Raw genomic sequence first — 21,392 nt, 5'->3', positions numbered from 1 at the left:
TTTGTCAGAAATCAGTTTGTGATTGGACGCTTCACATGAACAACTGTTGGAAATGATGTCTCGTGTCAGTTAAATTGCATTTCCTTGGTTCCTCTCTCCTCAAAGTTTCTCCTTGCATCGTACCTGGGCTGAGAATAAGGGTCTCTCTCATGTCTCTTATGACGATCGTTGTTTCCCACACTTGAAATGACCTCTTATAAGAGTCTTGAGATGTACCCTAATATTCAAGGGCAAGACACAAGTGAGGGAAATGTGGATCCAATTAGGAGAATTGGGATTCACCTATAAAATCATACAGACAAGGCAAAAAAAAAAAAAAATTACCAATCAGCCATCATTTAGTAATTCAGTTATAAATAATTTCTGGAGGTCGGGAAATAATTCAACAGCTCGACTGTGTGCAGGTGTTTTATCACAGGTATTATATGGCCATGAAGCTGTGTGACGCATCAATGGGAGGTGATGATCTATCATAACCAGCCTTGAGCCTGGTAATAAAACTCAGGAGCTGCTTCATATTCATCAATATTCTATGTTGCTGTCAGCACTCAAAACAAACATGCTCGTTGCCGTTTACTGAGAGCACAGACACATATGAGCTGGGTTTGGTTTGCTCGGGTAAAACCATGAAGTCAGAAAAGGTCTAAGAATTCAAGCAGAGGAGGTGATGAATTCATTTACTGGTCATACAAAAAAATTCTCTCAATTTATTACACCAGCCTCAAAATGCTCCATATGGTCTCCTCCTCGCTTCAAGTATTCCTGTGCTGCTCGACACCTCTGGCAGGAAGTCGAATAATGACCCGCTGGGGTTGAAGCAGAAGCCCCAAGGAGCTTGTTAGTGGCTCTGCTGGTCAGTTGGGGCAAACTTCAACCTCTCGCTGAAACCATCTGAAACTGAGAAATGTTACCTGGTCTTGAGAGAGGAGGAAGTGCATCTGTATTTATTCTACTACATGTTTACTCTTATTTTGTTTTGTTCCTTTACAAGTTAAAATTTTAGATAAAAACATAATGAAACATATCGGAGTAAGACAACGAAGAACTAGCTACAAGCATAAATAAAGTACAAAATAAATGGGATTGCACTTTTTCTTTAGTGAAGGTAGGAATATATTGGTTCTGCCATGTTTCTTTCTTTATATACATAAAAAGACCAAACTTTATAAAACTTGGGATTGGCTCCAGCGTCCTGCAACCCTTAACAGGATAACAGGTATCGATAGTGGATCTTAAAACTCACTTTTTAGTGACTACTGTTCTTTTTCTTTCATCATTAATCCTTATTTAAATGGCCCATGGCCTTGTTTTTTTTGACTTATCTACGTCACAGCGGTGAACTATCATCTTAAGACATAAAGCTAAAAAATGAGGTTAGAGGTTGTTAGAAAAGCATTGTTCAGAATAAGCGCACACACGTTTTATAGTGGTCTGTATTACTGTTGTGCACAGTGTGTAGTCACCAAATGCATGTTTAAGACCTCCAGTCAGAAATGCCATATTTAACAAAGGTCTTAACAAGCTCATGGAGTTAGTGTCATCTTCCAATCACTTATTTTGTCTGAGCTACAGTTTAAAATACCAGAAATTCAGTTGTATTAATATGAAATAAAACTTGCAAATCTGAACACTAGAGTGCTGGAATCTACAGATGTAATCTTACTTGTAAAACTAATATTCTTCTTAGTGACTGATTAATCAGTGAATACTCTGTGTGCTGCTAAATCCTCTATGTCTTAGTGGGGGTAAAAAAAAAAATCATTGAAAACTTTGACATGGGCTTAAACTCCGAGGTGTTTTTGTTTGTCACTGGCAATGTCTGACTCTAGAACATTGTTTTCCACCCAAGGCCACCAAAGTACAAAACTGCTATTGCATCAGTTCGAAACAACCGACATTACCTTTCACACCAGCAGCAGTGGCTTTTCACTATTCAAAGTCAAGTTCCAAGGGTAATGATAGTAGTTTTAGCCACAGAGAAGGAAAATGGAAGTGAGAACATGAGGAAAGAGAAACACGACGCACCAACACCTGTGAAACCTCACATTATTAACACCTTGCTCTGAACATGGCTTCAACTTTTCCACCTTTCCATGTTTTTAATAACCTGCCTGAGCAAACCTGCAATAAATGAGACCACCTAAGACTCTTCTCTCACAGCTTTTAAATAAAGCAAAAAGAATAATAATTTAGATCATTTACTGTTTCTTTTTTTTAACAATTGCTTTGGCACTAGTTTCCTTCATTTTTTTCAAAACTCTTAACACTTTTTCCAGTTGCTTGGAGACAATACATATAAACCAAAGATCATTTGTTCATTGAACTGAAATCACCAGTTCAGAATAACACACCATAAAAGTATTACCATTTCAAAATGCAATTAACACATTGCATTTGATTTATTGTTCATTTCATTCCAGCGATGTCTGTGATAGTCTCTCTACCGTGACATTACGTGCAGCACTACCATGAAACGAGTATCACATATTCTCTACTACAATATCTAATGGGTGTATTTACAACTAAACTGTGAAACTACTGCCATCTTGTGTGTGGGTGATCTAAAGAAATGTCTCCATGATTCTGTGAGTGCAGTGTTTGAATGTGAAATGTGATGTTTTGAACATTGGACAGCCTGTGTGACCACTGTGGTTTGTGGCTAGAGTTTTGAAAAATGTCATCAAGGTTCTGAAACTAATGCCAAAGTGATTGAAATAAAAAAAACAAACCAAACATTAAGTTACTGGTTAAATTCCACCTCTACGTGTTGTGTAAGTATTAGATGACTGGCACTGGCGAAGTCTACTGAAATGCTTCAAAAGAGTTGTTTTATAGTTTTGATTCAGCTTCCAGGAGGCGACGACACCTTTAATGTAGGGACTATTCTTCTAGATTTTCGGTATGAGCATATTTGTTTGGAACTGGAATTGATAAATGTATCCAGTCTAAGGTTTGTGCCCTGACATCATCACCACAACTTTCTTAGAAACTTGTATATAAAATGCCACAGTTTCCTTTTTTTGGACTTGAAGCCCTCCTGATGCTCTCTCTCATCAGTATCTCAGAAGGCAGGTAGACGAGTATTAAGTGACTCTGAGCCCGTCATCACCACATACAGTAAGAGGCGAGCGTCTGACAGATAACCTGGGTCTCCCTTGAAGCAGAGTGACAGGAGACTGGGGTCGGCAAGAGGACATGAACATTTTTATGTTGGAGCAAGAGGTTCTGTAAAAGACTTTTATTTAGATAACAATTTTGCCTGTTTTGGTAAACTGTTTAAAATACAGTCTAGCTCAATCTCACCTTTTGTGTTATCTCCAACATTTTGTGAGAGAAAACCGCCTCGTTTTGAGTCCACATGCAAGAAACAGTTTTTTTGGAGTTGCTAATTTTTAAGGATTCTATCTGTGAACGCTATCAAGACATGTTATGTGACAAAGTGCAGTCCTCTGTAGTCCTAGCTGCTTAATAAACAGCAGATACAAGTTACTGTGATTCAGTTTAAAGTGACCGACCTTTTCCATTACCCCAAAGCCAGGTTACTTAAATCTTGCCATCTGTGTCTATGGTATGTGATGAGTGTAAATCACATAAGGGCACACTGTTGCAGCAATTTGCACATTTCGGTCAAAAAGTCTTCAGTTTTCTTTCTGGCGTCTATCGCAGCACATGACTCTTCCTCCTGTCGGGGACTCGGCTGTTGTCCAACCCCACCCTGACATGTACATAAACCCCATTGTGTTTTAGAAGCTGGGTGCATGAGCTTGTTTCACTTTCCATATAGAGAAGCTGCATTTCACTGACTTTTAAAATGGCAGCATAGATGGGACGACACTTGGGGTCTTTTTCTGCAATATTTTGACTATCATCTCGACTTTATCAATGCTTAAATGCAGATTTTTCTTTTTGATGGGTTGCAAGTAATAATGACCTGTACTGTAGATGATATTTACAGCTTAGATCTTTAATGTTCTTCTGAGTATGTGTATGTGGATGAGTGCATTTGTATGAAAAATCTGTTAATACACCCTTTGGCCACTTTATTAGGTACACTTGTATGCAATTCAGTGCAACACTTCCATAATTGCCGTAAAGGTATAGATTCAATTGTATGTTTATTATTGAGGTCATGGTCAAAGGTGGTGTTGTACTGGGCTACATTATATTCAGAGGTGTTCCTAATATTCTGACCCTCTCATGTATGTAGCTGTGGAGGATAAATGTATAGAGGAGTGTAATACACCTATTAGTATTCATTCATTCATTTTCTACCGCTTAGTCCCTGAACGGGGTCACGGGGGGGGGGGCCGGAGCCAATCCCGGCCAGCAATCGGGCGAAGGCAGGGTACACCCTGGACAGGTCGCCAATCCATCGCAGGGCTAACACATAGACGAACAACCACACATGGGCAATTTAAAGACACCAGTCAACCTAAGCTGCATGTCTTTGGACTGTGGGAGGAAGCCGGAGTACCCGGAGAGAACCCACGCAAGCAGGGGGAGAACATGCAGACTCCACAACCCGAACCCGGAACCTTCTTGCTGTGAGGCAACGGTGCTAACCACTGTGCCACCGTGCTGCACCTATTAGTAGTACATGATAAATGCAGCATATGTAACAAGCTTGTGAAAATAAAATATTATCATTGAAAAGTAGCCAGACTCCATCTAGACTCAAATAAAACACTACATACAGTTTTAAACGCGTATTTTGATAGTTTTAATAAGTGATGTTTTGAGTGAAGTCTTTATCCTCTGCTGTTCTCTTCATATAATAACTTGCATCTTTTTGTTTGTTTGTTTGTTTTTTTTAACTGTTTAGCGGTGTTGAAATAATCCATGAAACTCTACAGGGGAACAGTTATGCTTTTTAAATGACTTCCTTAACTTGTTCTCTGTCTCTGTCTGAACTCAGTGAGAACAGACATCATCATTTTCCCTCCGTCAGCGCTCCTGAACTCCTTTTTCATCAGAGCTGCAGTCTTTTAAACATAGCTGAAAAATGTCAGTGGCTGATCAACTGATTGTCTCTTGTTACAGCGCTGTGCTCTGTGAATGAAACATCAGCCAGCAGCTGCTCATTATTATCGTGTGTGTGTGTGTGTGTGTGTGTGTGTGTGTGTGTGTGTGTGTGTGTGTGTGTGTGTGTGTGTGTGTGTGTGTGTGTGTGTGTGTGTGTGTGTGTGTGTGTGTGTGTGTGTGTGTGTGTGTTCAGCTCTTCCTAATGAAGTAGGCTCCACCAGTGCTGAGCTGTGTGTGTGTGTGTGCATGTACGTACCCATCATGAAGATGACCTTTGGTTTCCTCTGTTCTGTACCATAACCTGTCAGAGAAAAGAAACACGCGGTGCAGATCAGCACAGTGCGTGCACACACACACAAATGCAAATTCTTAAATGACGCTGGGCAGGATTCAGATCATTCTCACAGTTGGTATCACTTCTTAGTATTGTATATTGTACCAATACAAAACATGGACTGCGGGCATCCATTAAGGTACATCTCCAATAATCGCACCGACTGTCAGAGTTTCATCTGGAACAGTGAAGAGAACGTGTAGGATTATGTTGTACTAAACAAAACATTGTTCTTGTTATAAATGTGGCCAATGGAAATTTGCTGGCCAGTATGCCAACTACACACAGGGGCTTCTTTAACCAGACAGGGGTCCTCCTCCTCCATCCTGCCCTTTGCCTGCTGCAGGGTGACGTTAGCGTAGCTGATGAGATACGCGTCGCTGGTGACAATGAATCAAAAAGCCCTCCTCCCCCTCTATTACACAATCAATACTGCTGACGAACAGCAATGCTGCTGAAAACATACGTGGGGCTGCAGCCAGAGGTTCATTCAGGCATCTGGTGAATAACAGTTAGATGACACTTGCAGCAGTTATCGAGATGGAGCAATGTGTGTGTAATGAAATGCTGCTACTTTGTGAAAGAAGGCAGAAGGGCATAAATATGTATAGGCTAATAAAAGCTCTGGTGATAAGATGTGATGTAGAAGAAAGGTGGGGACAGCATTTGTTTGCCTGCCTTTATGCAGACAATCATTTCGTCCACTCACCTTCTGTGGCTCCTTCATTATACGCAGCTTCTTCCTCCTCTTCAACCTGGAGAACCAGAGAAGAATTAGTTTTATGTATGGTCTCATTTTTATTAGCATTTTTCTTTTTTTCAGTATGCTTCTCATCTATGTGATTTTACCCATGGCTGTCACTCAAAGCACATTTAAGCTTACAAGAGACACATATGACTTGGGCAAAACTATGTGGTCACCCATGTGTGGTTGTTGATTACTTAGACGCTATGGGCATTCATTTGTTGTAGCAGCCTCCAGGCTTTTGGTTGCAGGCACACCACAAGATCTGGGAGTGAAATTATCCAGTTACAGACTAGCACAAGTTTTGGTTACATTAAACTTTGGCCAACCTAAAGAACATGGCTTTGCGTAAAACAGCTCAAGTTTCAGGAAATACTTCTCTCTCTCAAAGAATTCACCACAGTTACAAGATCATTAGTCTTTGAAAACAGTATAAGAAACTCCCCGTATCATAAAATTTCAGGGCATTGCAGATCGGTGTCAGACATGAGGCTTCTTAATGCGGCAGAGCTTGGTACTTATGCTAACATGTCAGTCAGGCTCAGGACAGTGAAGCTTGATTTATGGGTCTGTGTTGATTCTATAAGATGGGCACAACATATGTAATGCATACCCTTGTACCCTACACCTAGCCTGTTGTGCACCTCTCCAGAAATGCAACTACTGTACATGTAATGGGGATGCGGAACGCAACAACTGTGATTGGCTGTATCATGTTTCCTCTTTTATGTCTCTCAGTGGCCTGACAAGCACAGAAAGTCCTCCCTCTTTTGGCCTCAGTCGGTTAAGTTTCAGTCACCTTTGTTAGTAAGTGGTAAAGAAATGCAACACTGTCACAGAAACCCCACTGCCATCTAGTGTCTCGGTGGTGTAATTGCAGAGTGACACATACATGCCACTTGCATAGCCTACGGCCTGGGCTCTGCGTAGAATCAGTGCATAAGCATAAATCCAGCTTTAGTAGTAAGGGGGCTAACCTTTTAGGCTTAAAAGTGGTCTACTTTTAGGTTTATGAAACTGTCTAATTTAGCAACATTAAGACTGGACTGACACTGCAGCCTCCAGTCTAAAATAGCTTTGTGAAACCAGACCCTGGCTTTGAGCATTGTCATGTTGAAACCACAAAGGACTTTTCTGAAATCATTGACATGAAGCAAACTGTCTTTAAAAACAACTGCATCCTGTTGCATTACGACCAGAAGAATGGGGTGTTCGCATATAACATTGTGAAAACAAGATACAGGAAATTGAACAAGAGAAACAAAAAAAAAAGAGCCTACAGTATTTGGGAAGGCACAAGAACCAAGATGGGAGGAAGAAAGAAAAGAGGATGTTTGAGAAAGAGAGAGTAAGACTGAGTGCTGAGTAAACCTCCAGTCTCCCTGGAGCAAACACATGACCTGAGTCAGGGGGATGACTTCAACTCTCAGCAGCCTCATTCACTGAATCATGATTACAGAGTTACAAATGCGTCAGAGTCAAACTCGGGCAGAAAAATTGGCTGAGAGACACTTAAATCTCTCTCGAGATGAAATATGATTCATTTGATTCAAGTGCACATCAACTGTTGCACATATTTGAGACCACTCTTAAAAATAATTCCTCCCAAATCTCATTGCTGCTCTTGCCATCTGCATCTTTCTGGTGCAAATGACCTGCTAACAACTCCAGTGGTGGCAATAAAAAAAAAAAAAAATCTGTAATTTGTATGAATTAACAGTCTGGTCACAGCGGGAACAGTCAAACATGTAAAAGCCTGGCTGATGTAACCGAAAGCCAAAGAAAGCTTACAGAATGAACAATTACTGTAGGATCACTGCTTGTCTTTGACGTATGTGTGTGTCTGTGTACAGAGGAGGACAACAGTCGGAGCCATGACCCGGATGAGAGGCTTTTAGGCTTGATAAAGAACCCCTCATTTAGCACAAGCATTATTTTTTTTTTATTAAAGGGAGACAAATTGTTCCCTAGAAAGTATAATACATGTATTTAAGTCCAATATCAAAATAAGACTGTATTACTGTGAATCCAACATTAAGTAAAGTGAGAATACAAATAACTAGAGGGAACAGAAGTAATTATATTGAGTTTTCACACATTCATGTTTAATAATTTAAATGAATGATTAGTAATTTGATTTGGGATAATCTCAAGGAATAATTTCTCTGCATAATTTTTTATGCAAATAAAGATGAGGCAGAGAGGGTTCAAAATTAAAATGTTAATGGATCTTTTAAACGATACATAGAAACCGATCAGTCATGCAAACACAAAGCTGTGGGAGAAAATGCCAAGAGTGCAGATCCACTTTTACGTTAACTGAGTTTTTCACCAGGATGTGCAAGTTCAGTGTTCCTTTAAATCTCAGACACTGATGTCACTATTGTTTTTCTCTAGTACAAACTGTGACAAAGCTGTGTTACCCAACACAACTTACAACACGATGTTGTTTGTTGGCAGTAGAATCCATTCAGATTGTCAGTACATTTACAAAACTGACTAGAGGCATGAAACAGGCATCTGGTAAGTCATGAGCAGGCAGCTATTACAGAAGACCCCAAACAATACATTACGTGCCTCCTGTGTTTCTTTTCAGTTCCCAACAAAAAGCAACTTTGTGAAAACCAAATATCCAACGTGACATTTTAGAGAAAAACATCAGTGTGTGCATAAATGCAGTGTGAGACAACTGTCGGTTAGCTTTGGTCTTCTCGTTCTCATACTGAGCCCAAGGACTTTAACTGAATTGTTTTCGTATTTCACTGAGCCGCAATGAATACACACCTCGATGTGCAAAAAGACAAAAGCAATCAAGAAAATAGACGTCTGGACACTGAGAGGGATTAGATGCTCCAGCCCAGGCTGAATAACAGAAACACCTTTCTGTTTAACACAGTATCAACAACAGAATTGTGGTAGATCTTATCATGATGATGTGTGTATAACTGGCCATTTTTCTAGTGAGGTTAATTTTAAAAAGTTACTTGACATAAAAGGGGTGTATTTTGGATTATATGACAGCTTTGATTGGCCGTCTGATGCTGTCACTCCACTTCTGGTCACTACTGCCACTACTGCACAGAATTTGGTTGCAAAAAAGCAAGATGGCCGCCGCCGTATTCACGATATGTTGGCTTCACGTTTGTATAGTGGAGGGAAGTGGTGATGTGATGTCAATGAGTGTAACTGATAAGGTGCTAGTTGAGTATGTGTGTCCAGAGATTACTCCCTTTGGAGAGGTTTTCTTATGCAAACTCCAGGTGGAGGGTCATTGATCTGTCTCATTGATATTATGAAATACTTCTGTCTCTCCTTCTTATACTTTGCACAGTAAATTAATTTAAATATTTTGTACCAGTAGCTGTATGGAAAGATGTACAGTGATCCAGCTGAACAGCCAGAAAACATCAGAAAAGAGCTCCATCTCATCTGCAGGTAGATGACTGAAGAAAAATGACCCCGCCCCCCTCGACTTTTCCATCTGTTGCCAGCTCTTGACTTCATATTGCTCTGATTCTGACTTCCAATGATTCAGACACGTGGCTGTTTGCAGATGGGTCAGCGTGAAGCTCCAGTTATATACAGTAGCGAATCAGAGCTCTGTCAGTGTTAAATAAATACCGTCAGTGTGGGGGAGTGCTGGGTGCCAACAACAAGCCATGTTGGCATGTGGGTACACCAACTGGCCCGATGACTCACAGAGAGAGAGAGAAACACACATTCGCAGCATGCACTGCTTAACACAATGAAGACCAGACATATACACATATATACACACACACAAACACTGTAAAGTATGACAGATTCTGCTTAATTCCTGGAAAGTTGATACTGTATGTTCATGATGGATAACAGGTATGCGATACACACAGCAACATATGTGCGGCCATAAACACACACTCCTACACAACATAAACCCTTTTCAGCCATGGGATATGTAGCGTTGCTGGCGTCATCAGTCTGTTGAAGAGACAGCTTTGTGTCATTTAAATGTGCAGTAGGTCATGTTTACGCTAATGTTCCTTACGGGTTACGAGTAGTTAACATTATTTCCACCTTTACCAGCTGCAACATTAAATGTGATGTACATAATAATTAGAATTCAGTAATATAATACATTATACTGTGAAATGTACCATTTTGCATAATAAGTACTTTTACTTTTGGTACTTTAAGTATGTTTTGATGCTACTACTTTTATGCTTTTACTCTGAATGCAAGATTTTACTTATAGTATTTTTACACTGTGGTATTGCTACTTTTACATAAGTAAAGGATCTGAGTACGTACTTCTTCCACCACTGGCCATTGTTTTGTTCATAAACCTAATTAAGTGGTTTATCTGGCAAAACGTAATGAAACCGTGATGGTTTCATTATCGTAATGTATATTTATGACAGTTTCCAAGACGATGGACTTCCAGTAGCTTGCTGCTAGCTAGCTGGCTGTTTATGGCTGTTTCCATGAGGACAAAAGTTTGTAAAGCTTGGCAGTGTGACATATGTTGTTGTTAATGTTGGTGGAGCTGTTGCAGTAGCTCTTGCTAGGAGCTCTATTTAATGAGCTGGCCCAGAGGGTCATATGAGAAGGAAGGGACAAACAACCACATATTGGTCATATAGGTTGGAGGATTTCTTGTTTCACTCATACTGGACTTTAACAAATCTGCAGTCTTTGAACTGCAGAGGAACCCTACATTTCCCACAATGCCCTTTGAGCACATCTAGGAGGATTGTCAGCAAAAAGAACAGAAAAACCTCTCATTACTCCAAATGTGGAATAAGTGTCCACTTATTATTCCACTGCTAGCATTGTAGTCACATCATTTAGATATCCTAAATTAGCTATTTTTGTTGTGTTGCATACAATATTTGTTGTGGTTCCTTTCCAAGTGAAATCAGACACAAACTGTGTGTGGCTCCTTTTAAATTAACACTTCAGTAGCTCTTTTCATCAAGTGTGAGAACTCGATGATATCCGTGATATTTCTGACCTGACATTTCAACTTGTGGCTGACGTGAGCAGGTTTTCCTCTCAGGAGAATGTCAATGTGGCTTTACTTGTTTGTTATATCAAAGGAGTGTCTGGTTTTACTTTGTGTCCTTGTACAGTATGTCCACGAGTGGGACTATAGTCCACATTCATTTGGACCATACTTTACATGAGTCAAACCACCTTATAAACAGTTGACAGTAAGAAAAAGAGGATTAGGAAAAACATAATTGCTTCATCAGTGAGTCACTGAATAGGATCCTACTGGGAAAACTGCAGAACTTCAGGCAATAGAGATTATGTCAAGCTATTGTTGGTAGGCGACAGCTTGACAAAGACGTGAGAATGAAGTTGTGAAGAGACGAGTGTTTGGAACATACTGAACATACATATAAATAGTGGAGAGGTGGACTGAGCCAAAGTGTTAGTTTCTATGCATATTTTGACACTTTTGTCACGGCTGTTGAAATGAAATTAATTATAACCACTATGGGCGATATTTACTAAACCTGGTACAAAATATTGCAACATTGCAAGTTTTTTTTTATTTAGCGGCATATTTACTTACACTGCTGACATGAATGAGCACAGCTGCACAGGTATTAATCTGAAAACCTCTGCTTAGTAAATGTTTGCTTTTTGATTGTGAGAGGTTGACACCAAAGCTAAAGCTTTTGTCTCATCTTTACCTGCTTCAAAGATTTCTGCTATAAACATAACTGTAGAAACACTAAAAATATATTTACATTAGTTATATTTAGCCAGTTATGAATGGGAATAAAAAAATATAGCATCAAATAAAAAATGGACTTTGAAAACTGGAGGAAAATGTCCGAGATTTGTCACCAGAGACCCAAAATAGCTGCTCTGCCCCTCTGTCAGTCTCCTCTGCCACCTTCTATGGATCAGTAGGCTAGCAAAATCCATCTCCGTCTCATATCTGACACCACAAATATGGGATGACTGCACTGTCTTTGCTTTACTTCACAGGGAGGGCTGCACAGGGACGTCACCGTCTTTAGTGAGCCAGTTGCCACCTTTTATTTGCAATATCCTTGTCCTCAAGCTGCTCTGTGGTTTCCTCTACAAGGATTATCTCCATATTGTATTGACAGACGTTTTCCTGGCTCTTGATGTCTCTGGGTTATGATGAATAGGTGACATCAGTCGATAAAGATTGCTCAGCCTCAGTGAAAGTTTACTTAACATGACTAAGAGTCTTGTGTTATAAAATCACAGTGGGCCAGGAAGCCCAGGAGACACTTAGCAGGATGTCGACTGGCAAGTAACAAGCACCCGGCTGTGAAAGTAATTCTGTTTGGGAACAGAGCTGGTGAAGATTAAACAGTGTCAGTTATATGAACATCACACATGGACAAAACAGGTTAGTAATGGCTGAATATCAAGGTAAGAGAGGAGTGGAGTAAATAGAAGTACTCTGCAGCAGTTCAGTTTCATATTGTGCTACTAGATTTCGACCAGGTTGTGTTGTTTTGTGCCAATAATCCATTTCCCTTCCCACATTTATGACACATCAGTCCAGTGTACTGGGCTGGAATCAGTGTTTGACAGGAAACTTAGGGGGCATGTTGTAGTCGGTGTGTTCCTTTTATCATATATTTTAGTTGGAGTGACCCCAGGATTCGAAGCTCTAGCTCTGACTCACATTTTAGATAAACGCCACAGACGCTCGTGAGGAAAATGTGCAAAACGGTAATAAAAAATAATAAAATAAGAAAAAAATTATATTATTAAAAGATTTTTAAATAGGAGTGGGGGAAAATGTTTTCTCAGTTGATACTGAATTACTGCTGAGCAAAATACTCAGACTTCTCCACCACTGAGCAGCCAATAGTAAACAAACACAGTTATGACAAACAGCTCCCAACTGTGAATTAAAGCCAGTGAATAAATGTGGGGAGGTGTGCAGCTGAGAGAGTGTACCTACCATCAAAACCATGCCTGTCTGGAAAACTATTAAATAACCCTCAAACAGCAAATACCAAGAAATAAAAAACTGAAAGATGCAGAGAGAGCCGTGCGATTTGTTTCTAGACACTTGAGGTCGGAAGTATTACATAACAACATCTCTGGACATGTGCCTCACTGAATCATCCAGCCTCTGAAATGAGTTCACTGTTTGCCATTTCTGAAAAGGTAATTTACAGCTTGTCAGTTCTCTTCTGCAAGAAAAAAAAAGTAGGCAGAGAAGATCTTAGAGAAGAGAGTTTTGTCATTAGAAATGAGGATTCAAAATTGGATTTCTATAATGAGACAAAAATGCCACTGTGAAAGGAAAGTAAGATTGTTATTAGGTTACTGATAATGAGAGTCTGTCATCATGTGTCTCTAAGCAGGAGATATTTGTTAACAGTCTTGTCTTGTCTTTTTACATTACAGTTAGTACACCATGTTACTTCCACTGGTTGAACAGGACTTTTTTTTGCTCCAGGGGCAAATGAAAGCCTTTCATTTAAGTACAGCGTCAGCACAGTCCATCAGACCAGAGCACTTTCCACTTTGAGTTAGCACTTCCCGAAGCTTCCGGCTGTATCCAGCAGCCGTCACTTAGCTGAGTAAGTGAATGCTGAATTTCTAGTTTCTGTCAAGAATGGGTCTCCACAGTCAACATGTAAAAATCAACTGCAGTCTTACCTCATCATACTTGCAAGCGACATCTGCCAGATTGCTGGTTTCACCCAGCAGGCTGAGGTCCAGCTCACTGAGGCCTGCAGAAACAGAAACGTCCACAGGATTCGTGAAACTTAATGCAGACATTCTGGGTGATGCTTATTTTGTTTCCTGTTGAGAGTTAGATGAGAAGCTCCACATGATTCATGTTCTGCATTAATGTGGAGCTAGGAGGTATTTTGGCTTCTTAGAGTCTCGCCTAGTTCAAATTATGTTTATATATCAACAGCTCATTTCCCCAGTTATGTTATGGGGACACATATACTTGCAAGATGGATCACGTTCAGAGCTGCAGCTAAACAAATGAATAATGAGGGTGGAGCAAGTGCTTGGATTTCCAAGAATTTGTTGCTGTTCCTTTAATAACCAAATTTAGGGGAACTTTTTAGCAACAGTGTTTGTTGAAATGATTAAAAGGAATATGAGATGGTATAACATGATCAGATTTGGCCTAAAAATCCAGTATCAAACAGTTATAACCAAGAACTACAACGGAAAGACAGCATCCATCCCTTTTCTCCTTGACCTCCTTCAAAGAAAGACAAAGATTGATTGCTGAAAATGTCCTAAATTTAAAGCGGCGGCATCTACACTACAAAAGATGTGGGATTTCTGTGCTGCGGGACATTTACAAGTTACATTATGACCAAAATCAAAGGCTGCTTTCAACCAAAACCAGACATATTTTGCCAGCTGGTGTCATTGTGTGCCAACAGTAATATATTTTTCTGTTAACAAAAAACCCTTTATGATCGCTACCTCTTGTGAAATCACTGCAGCAACACCTGCAGAGCGCTGACTGTTTGTATTTTTTAAACAGACATGACACCATTTCTGTCACCAAAGCTCTGTCTGGCACATTAAAAAAAAAAATTACCAGGTTTTTACATAATATGTGAGCATCAGTCTCCAACACTCCGTCTGAGTGATCAAACACTGATTCTAACCTTGTTGATTCAGTATTTTCTCACAAAGCCTGGCTAACCCTGCCTCACTGGTTGCTATGCCAACTCCCGTGGTAACCAGGGAGCTGGTGGGTGATGTGTTTGGTTTCACTTGTTGTTTTTTTTTCTTCTTGGGTAAGTGGAGAAGGCTTTCTACAGTGTACACATGCACTCATAGCTGTTTAGAAGTAATACAGTCCCTGAGGATGTTCTTTACTTTATCTGGAGGTATGTTAGGGTCTGATACATCTATTGCAAGACATCCCATCATTATGTGGCCCATAGCTGCTGTACATTATACACACGCAGTTGGCGTTTATTAAGTACACCGGGCTAACACTAATGCGGTCAAATCCTGCTGTCCTGTAACAAAACCTCCTTCATGAAGGTGTTAACATTGATGTAGAAGTGTTGATTCAACTGTATGATCATTTTGGAGGATGTAATTTGTGCTGCTGTTGAATTGTCCTGTGTTTTACAGAGAGGCGTATTCTGCTATTGAGTCATGATGATAATGGGGTGGACGGCACACATTTACTATGCAGCTCACATACCTTTTTCTTGCTGTGCAATGTAAAATGCAAATGACCCAACATTTTTACAATATATGGAGAAAATGCTACACCCACGGGAATTTGCTTATGTCTTCACTGTCATTGTATTATTTGTATTTGGTCTACACTTTTGAAAAATAGCTCCCAACAGGCACGTTTGTAATAGTGGATATGCTGGAGTAGAAAGCAAACATACTGTAACAGTGGCTGGGTTAAGAAGGGTTGAGAGACCAGAGCAGACACTGAACAGTCTCGCAAACCCCGACCTATATACCTCCTGCCCAGAGGGGCATTCTGGAGGACCACGCCAACAGTCTCTCTCCTCTGGCATGATGGGAAGTCCCGCCAGGCGCTACCACACCTCAGTGCTACAGTACCTTTCTCATATGCTTGGAAGATTGCTATTATTTTGCAAGGTCAAGCTAATCTTGACTTTGTAACGAGGAACCCAGTCATTCTTGTTTTAAACATTTAATCAACTTCACTTCCTTGGTTTTGTGTCCCAGTACTGTAGCCTGTAAGTACAGTGTTAACAAAACGCCTGGAGTTTAATTTATGTCTCTTTCTGCTAAAGTGTTCATCTGTCACAGTCTTGTTTTCTGAACCTACGTTTAAGTGCCAGAAGGAACCAGTGAATATTTTATTAGTACCTAGTTTATACAACAAAATTACACTGTATTATAAAGTTTTACAAGTAGTTTTTTATGCAAAACCTCTATGTTTTACTGGGCTACCCCCTTCCTCTGCATCTGAAAAACACAAACAAACCTTAGACTTCAGTAATTTTAGCAAAGTGCAATGCAAAGACAAATGAATGCACACAAAATGTCACCTCCACTTTGTTCCCAAAAACCATAATAGAATGAGCCTTGAGAGAAATGTAATTTACATATCAGGTTGAAATACTGCCCAAGCTAATTATACCAGATGCAATCGAGTTTTTACATGTGTGGTCATAAAACATCTCTTGAGGTGTCTCAGTCTCTTATAAAATCAGAGGCCATCTCACCGGCTGCAGGCTCTTTGGAGGGGAACAGCTTGTTGTCCAGAGTCATGCTGATGTCACAGAAGACCTCCTCTTCATCTCGGTCTGCATCCAGCTGAAAGCAGAAAAAAATATTTACTTTGATACTCCAGTGATTCAGAATTAGCTTTTTTCCAGATTAATTATTTGTGGAATATAAATTTTGTAGCTTTATACAGTAAAAAATAAAATAAATGATATGTATATAAACTGAATTTACACAGCAGATTTTCTGTAGACAATCTGTTACCACAGAGATCAAACTTTTGGACTGACATATGTAGATCTAATATGGAGGGAATGTTGTGATTTAATGAGCGATATTACAGTCAATGAAACATTACTATAAATACAATAAAAATGCACAGTACTTACTGCACCAGAGATAAAGTTAACAAACATGATAGAAATATCAGGGAACTGTTTTAAATCCTAATTTATGGCTGCTTCTTGGAACGACTCTATTAGATTAGTAATAATCAGAGAGATACTGGGAATAATCCATCAATTTGTATATTTCAAGATATATTATGGGAACCAAGGGGGTGTCATTCTTCCATCATTGCTATGTAAGAAAGCTGTTCTCAAATCCTTGAAATCCACATACCCTCAAACTATTACACTGCAAAAACAAATGCATTATAATTAGCAAAAGGCAACAACAACTGAAAAGAACAAATTAACGCAATTTGAAATCCTATGGGCAGAGGTATTGTAAGCAATGGGAACATAAAAATGTGGAAACCTAGTTTGAGGCTTTTGGTTTGTGGACAATAATATATGCCATACATACAGCATATCACGTACTTCATGTGAGCACTGATCATGAGGCTCACAATGTTGAGCTTGCTTGTTGTATATATGGAGTAAATGTGCATTTTGTTGTATGTTTTGTCATCAGGACTGTGGGTTTTTGCTTTGCTGATGCAGGAAGTGTGTGTAACGTAGAGTATATAAAATGGGAAACCTGAATTAAAGCCTAGTTAGCACCTAGTTTGACAGAAATAACCAATACACAAACATCATGACCTGAGCAAAGTGGACACGCTTAGCCAGTTAAGCTGCTGTGACATCAAGAATGAGCCTCATTATGAGATCAGACTTAAGAAATGAGCTCTCGTCCTGGGAGCAACACACTCAGATTATTTTGTAGTCAACACACATCGGTAGTTTTAATAACAATAGATGAATTAGCCTCCTGCCTGTCAGTTGGTTCCTGACAGTTGTGAGTAAATTAGAAGCTGATTGAAGCAGACCTCTCCTTCTCCCTTATCTGCTCCTTGGCTGCCCCTCTGCTCTCATCAGGGCTGATGAAAAGCAAGTGGAATGCAGAAGGCGACCTTGTGCATAAAAAAGTGAATACAAAAAAACAGACTGGATAAAACTGCTCTCAGTTTCAGGCGTGGGATTCTCATTAGGATTATTTTCTAGGATTATTTTGTGTCAGCAGTGGGAATGGAGGTCAGGCCAATGTAAGATAAGGATAGCTCCACAACCAGCACCTCCTCCTAAAGTTTCCATGGAAACAACCCAAAAAGGGCTTGTGTCTGATGTTTACTGTGTGAGAGAGGCCCCTGAGCACCCGAGGTCCCTGAAAGTTCACCTGCAGAAGAGGAGCAGAGGTGACCAAACTGAGGATTCCCCACAGAGTGTTGTATTCAGTAAACCCATCAGGGTACTCAGACCTCTATATCTGCCTTCAAGTGCAAGTAAAGTGACTGCATTGTCTTTTTAAACAAAATGCAGAGAGGCTCCGTATTATCCATTTACATGAGAAGCTGCACGACTTTCCTATTTAGAAGCTTTAGCTTCTTGTCAGTCCAGGAACTTGTCTGCCTCAGATTTCCCCCCTTTCCTTATGGGCATGGAGCTGTGCTGGGCGATAAACAAACCATATATATGTGCATAATTTGAACATATTCTTAACTCATTATACTATGTGATATTTCAGTCAGTAGGAAGAGCAGTGTGTGTTGCTCAGCACGCGTGTCTACCTCGATTAGGACTCATAAAACTAGGTCATGGCATAGCTTCAAAAGCATTGCTCTAGCCTCTGTCTCCTGATAAAAACATTAACAACCAGCCTGTCCTCATTCTCAGGGCATCAAATACCAGCGTTTTGTCAAGTACCTTTTGTGTCACATACAGATACCAACTGCTACCTTCAGACAAACAAGAGAGTGGTGTTTGAGTCCACCTAACCACACAGTCTTGGTGGCAAAGCAGCTTTTGTGTGTAAAGCCAAGGTGTTTCTTTAGGCTTTGTGAAGTACCTTTGATCCGAGTGGGTTCACACTGTTCTGTACAGAAAACACTATGCATCCTACATAGATGGCAGAGGCGGCGATTAGCGTCAGTATGAGACACAAAAGCACCACTACTTGGTGTCCTGGGATGAGAATGTGGAGCTTCAGCAGCTACAGTATGGAGATCCCACACAAAGACTTAAAGAACTGTGATTGGTCAACATGGACCCCTCGTGTTTGCGTATCATATCCCAGTGACTGCTGATAATGAAGACAGCATTAGGGATGTTGAGGAAATTCTTTGTAGTCTTCTCTTTTGCATTAACACTGACAACTTTCTGCTACCACAGTCACCACTCTCTGTCACAGTACACGGACAGACATAAACACCGTCCTGCACCGAGTGATAGACTCCGACCTTTTCAGGGTGCACCCCGTCTCTCACTCAGTGTCAGCTGGGATCAGCTGGATTGCATAGTCTCATACTCAGTAATGAGACCAGGCAGAATAAGTCACCTGGATATAACTCCAGTTCTGTATGTGCACAGCCCACAGTAAATTTAATTAACGCATGAGTCATCCCGATCTCAGTACATCCATTTGGTGTTGTGGTTGTGCTGTCTGTGAGTGGGACTCAACTCTGAGCTATGCTGTAGGTATCTGTGGCAGGACTGCTGTTAACTCAAGTATAAATCAGCCTGGTTATCATCTCATCCAAAGAACTGTTTTCCCTTCATGCACTGAATATATTAAAGGTATAAAAAGATGCATCTTTTTATGAAGATGTGGTGAAGTGAGGTAAAAGCCATCACCTGTCATCTCTCAAAGTAGATTAAAGGGAACAGATGAACCCAAGAAGGAGCCTCAAAGCTTTGAATGCGCTTAAAGCAGAAGCTTCTTTTGGACTCTGCAGCTCTTCTCAGGGGGATGTTTTGTGCCTCCAGAGAAATCTGTTTCATCATCTGAACAAATTCTTCTGAAGATATTCAAGTGTTTGAGCTGAACGGAACTTGGAAAGTTTAATCTAGTTATGTCAGTTATGTCGAGCTCAGAGTTGTCACACTTGTGAATAAGATGAGGAGGAAACAGAAGAGCTATAAATGTAATAGATGTAAAAATATATGCACCTGAATTGTTCTAAAGACTCAGTACTAATTTCACTCTTCACTTCATTTTTCCTCATCAAATTACCAAAATGAACATAGACACTCTCAAACACCACTTATGCCAGTACATCTTGATCAGATGCAGTATATCAAAACAGGGCCTGAAGACTGTAGTTCCTACCTTTACTGATTAGTTACAATGCCTGTATCTCATTTACAATTCAGGAAGAATGAACAAATACCGTCTAACCGTCCCCAGAGAGACAGAACACGAGGTCTCTCTTGTTTGTTTATATCTGTGTGGCATCAATCAGCATGTGAGAAGGAAGCTGGAGCTGAACTCACTCAGGGAATACTTAATTGGAGTCATTCTTTCTCTTAGAATGACAGGAACACAGACCACAGCAAACAATTATCTTTCCCTGCTGCAGTTTCCAGGTAGGGTTATTGTGCAGATGTGTGTGTTCGTTTTGATAAGTGGAGCCAGTCTACATGAAAACAGGCCATTCCTACACCACCTTCATCACTTTTATACACAAAAATCCAAGTGTCAGTGTCTGACATGCAGCTCAGAAATAATAACACAGAGCAACTGTACATCAACGGTGACAGAAATAGGACACGTCAATTCAATAACAGCACCAGCTGTTTATTTGTATTGGTGTAATTATTGGTATGAACGTAAAAGATATTAGTGATTTAAATTGCCATTTTGATTGTACTGAAAGAATGTTTTAATTGTGATGCTGATGTTTTTAATTTATTTTTGTAATTTGTTTTAACTGGACCCCAGAAAGACTAGCTTTCTTGGTTGGAAGCTAATGGGGTATCCAATAAACCAATAAACCAGAAGTAATAAACTCGTAGACTCATGAGTTGACAGCTCAGCCATTCCAATTCGGTATCCATGATGTAGCGCAATCACTCAGCACGATTGTTCTTTTGCAGAATTATGCCTCCCTGTATTGGACCTGGCATTTAAAATGAAAGGATCATTTTCACACAAAAGCTTTTTGCTGAGCAAAAGCAATTATGCCGCAGAGGTTATTGCATTCATTACTCAAAAACATATCGATTCGTTCTGCAGTAATTACTGAAGAGCAGGAGGAAATAAGGGTCCAGTTCGACTCAAAGATGAACTAATTAGATTTTGGTAGTCAAAGGTCAAGGTCAGTGACCTCAGGTTTGTCCCGCTTCCATGAATTTGACTGGTTGGCGAGGCACAGAATCACAAAGCGGTATTCTAGTTTATAATGCAGGTATGGTATCGATGCTGCTCATTCATTAATTCATCGTAAACCGAATATGTAGAGAGATACTCGCCTGTTTACACAGCACAGGTGGACTAATCAGGTGTCAACAATAAATAGAGAGAAACCAAGAACTGAGATGTTACGGCTCAGCTGGGATTTATAATTAATCATCTATAACCCAGCAGTAACGGTTTGATTCTTTAATGATGGTTTTTCCATGGGTGGCAGCGAGTCAGTGTCTCAATTTATCCAAAGAACACAAGATAGTAGGAAAAATCTTAGCAGAGGGGGTTCATGTGGATAAACATCATATTTTGTAGTCTGACGTCGCCTGTTCACAACAGTCTCCTATCAGAGCATGTTCACCGCTGCCTGTTTGTCCATTTTACACCTATGTAAGAAAGAGTAAACTGGGATATTTGGATAAAAGGCAAGTCCTCTGTTCAGGCTTATAGTAAATCCACATGCACTCAGGATCTCTG

At 40.1% G+C, this 21,392-nt stretch overlaps 1 protein-coding gene across 1 annotated transcript in view; it reads right to left on the bottom strand.

Moving 5' to 3' along the window:
- ak5 (adenylate kinase 5) overlaps positions 1–21,392 on the bottom strand; it is a 56,633-nt gene that overhangs the window by 7,969 nt on the left and 27,272 nt on the right. The window contains exons 7-10 of the mRNA XM_020591482.1: positions 16,292–16,382; positions 13,749–13,822; positions 6,066–6,111; positions 5,279–5,323 (exon numbers count right to left, since the gene is read on the bottom strand). Coding sequence (XP_020447138.1) covers positions 5,279–5,323; positions 6,066–6,111; positions 13,749–13,822; positions 16,292–16,382 — 256 coding nt within the window. The remainder of the gene's footprint in view (positions 1–5,278; positions 5,324–6,065; positions 6,112–13,748; positions 13,823–16,291; positions 16,383–21,392) is intronic.

This window comes from Monopterus albus, unplaced genomic scaffold (genome assembly GCF_001952655.1).
Source record: "Monopterus albus unplaced genomic scaffold, M_albus_1.0 scaffold14.1, whole genome shotgun sequence".
NCBI classification, from domain to species: domain Eukaryota; kingdom Metazoa; phylum Chordata; class Actinopteri; order Synbranchiformes; family Synbranchidae; genus Monopterus; species Monopterus albus.
This window is presented reverse-complemented; position numbering and strand designations above follow the sequence as displayed.